Source organism: Perkinsus marinus (genome assembly GCF_000006405.1).
Source record: "Perkinsus marinus ATCC 50983 genomic scaffold scf_1104296963844, whole genome shotgun sequence".
Lineage (NCBI taxonomy): Eukaryota > Perkinsozoa > Perkinsida > Perkinsidae > Perkinsus > Perkinsus marinus.
In genome coordinates this window covers 1-1,482 of record NW_003204944.1, presented here as the reverse complement: position 1 = coordinate 1,482, position 1,482 = coordinate 1, and the positions used below count along the sequence as shown (strand labels likewise).

Genomic DNA, 1,482 nt, shown 5'->3' with positions numbered 1-1,482 from the left:
GGATCCCGAGGGTCCAGAAAGCATAGGAATCCGCGTTCGCTCGATTCCGCACTAATCAATCTGAACGCTGATACTATGTCCCATTCTAACAACCAAACTTGGCTATCCTCATCTCCAATACTAGGGGTTGGTCGCGGGAAATTAGCCAATAGATCGTAAACATCCCGGAACCTAGGAAGACAGCGGGTTGTTTTCAGGTCACGGACAGTACCGTCTTCGCCTTTGCTTTCGAGTAGAGCTCCAGTACGTACGGTAATATTGATACCACTCCTCCTGAAGTCGTCCAATCGTCGGATGGCTTTAAATTCCTTCCCGTTTTTCTACATCACATGAACTTTCGACAACGCCTCGCAGTCTGGACTCGTCGGATTAATCTCTGATAATCGGCCTAGCCGAAGCTCCTTCGCTATGAGCTCTTCGAACAGCCTATACATATCTGGAGGAATGCTGCCCTGCGGCCAGTCGTGTAGCCTCAGCTCCTCGAGTTTTTCGCCAGGCCACCGCACGAAGGGCGGCTCATCCTTCTTTGGTTTGCCAAACTTGTCAGTATCGACTGCTGGCCATTCCGCATTTACTCGAACCGGGATCAAGAGGCCAATTGGTGCTCCCTCAGCTACCATCCGGCAGATATCCGCGTCTTCACCGGGCGACTCCGTCGTTGCTCCTTTACCAGGGGCCGTACTGAGGCAGAGTTCTTCTAGCAGTCTAGCGCGTAGAGGGGACGGGGGGGCCACCAGCTCTCCCAGCTCCGATTTATTGATGTCCTTCGCGACCGAGGTGAAAGTGGTCAAGTCCTCAAGGAGATCATTGGCCACACTATTGAGGGGAGCTCCATCATCGGCGTTCCACTCCACACTCATCGCGGATTGCTCTCCCCGAGAGCTGGCGAAGAAACGATCTAAGAAGTCCTTTCGGGCCGCACAGAACCTCTCTGTGTGCTTAATTAGAATCCCAGAAGTACTCTCTATTAATGGCAGCTCAGATTCTCGAAACTCGAACTTGTCCCACTGCCCTGAGTACCCGGAGCCATCTCGAGGCTTTCCCTCCACCGCTGCGGCTGATAATTCCTGGGTCGACGTTACCCAAGGGTGATCTTCAGGCTTGCTGCCCAACTTTCTGCGCCTATCTCGCTGTTTCTTCGCTTGGGTAGACCTCACGTGTGGCATTTCTCAAAGAAGAGTCTCTTAAAGAGACTCTCTTTGTTAAGTGGGAACCAAACTGAACGACAGTCGTTCCGAGAACGACGTTTCCTCCGTCCCATTTATGGTGTTATGACCACTAGGAACGGCACTGACGCAACGCAGCAGCGACCAGTTTTGACTACGTTACGTGATAATCAAACTTCGGAAAATGGCGGAACTCAGCTTCAACAGTGTTGGATTGGCACCAAACCAATGCCGCAGCTATGGTTCTTAGGTTCTTCCTTGATGGTCATCCTTCACTGCCCAGTCCTAGGCGTTTATCAGACCCGAAGCTACTGTC

General features: G+C 52.1%; 1 protein-coding gene across 1 annotated transcript; it reads right to left on the bottom strand.

The window, feature by feature from the left end:
- Positions 1-320: 320 nt before the first annotated feature.
- Positions 321-860, bottom strand: Pmar_PMAR002603 (hypothetical protein; the record flags this gene model as incomplete). The annotated part of the gene is made up of 1 exon (XM_002771096.1): positions 321-860. The coding sequence occupies one exon, from the start codon at positions 858-860 to the stop codon at positions 321-323; it is 540 nt and encodes a 179-aa protein (XP_002771142.1).
- Between the last annotated feature and the right edge of the window lie 622 nt (positions 861-1,482).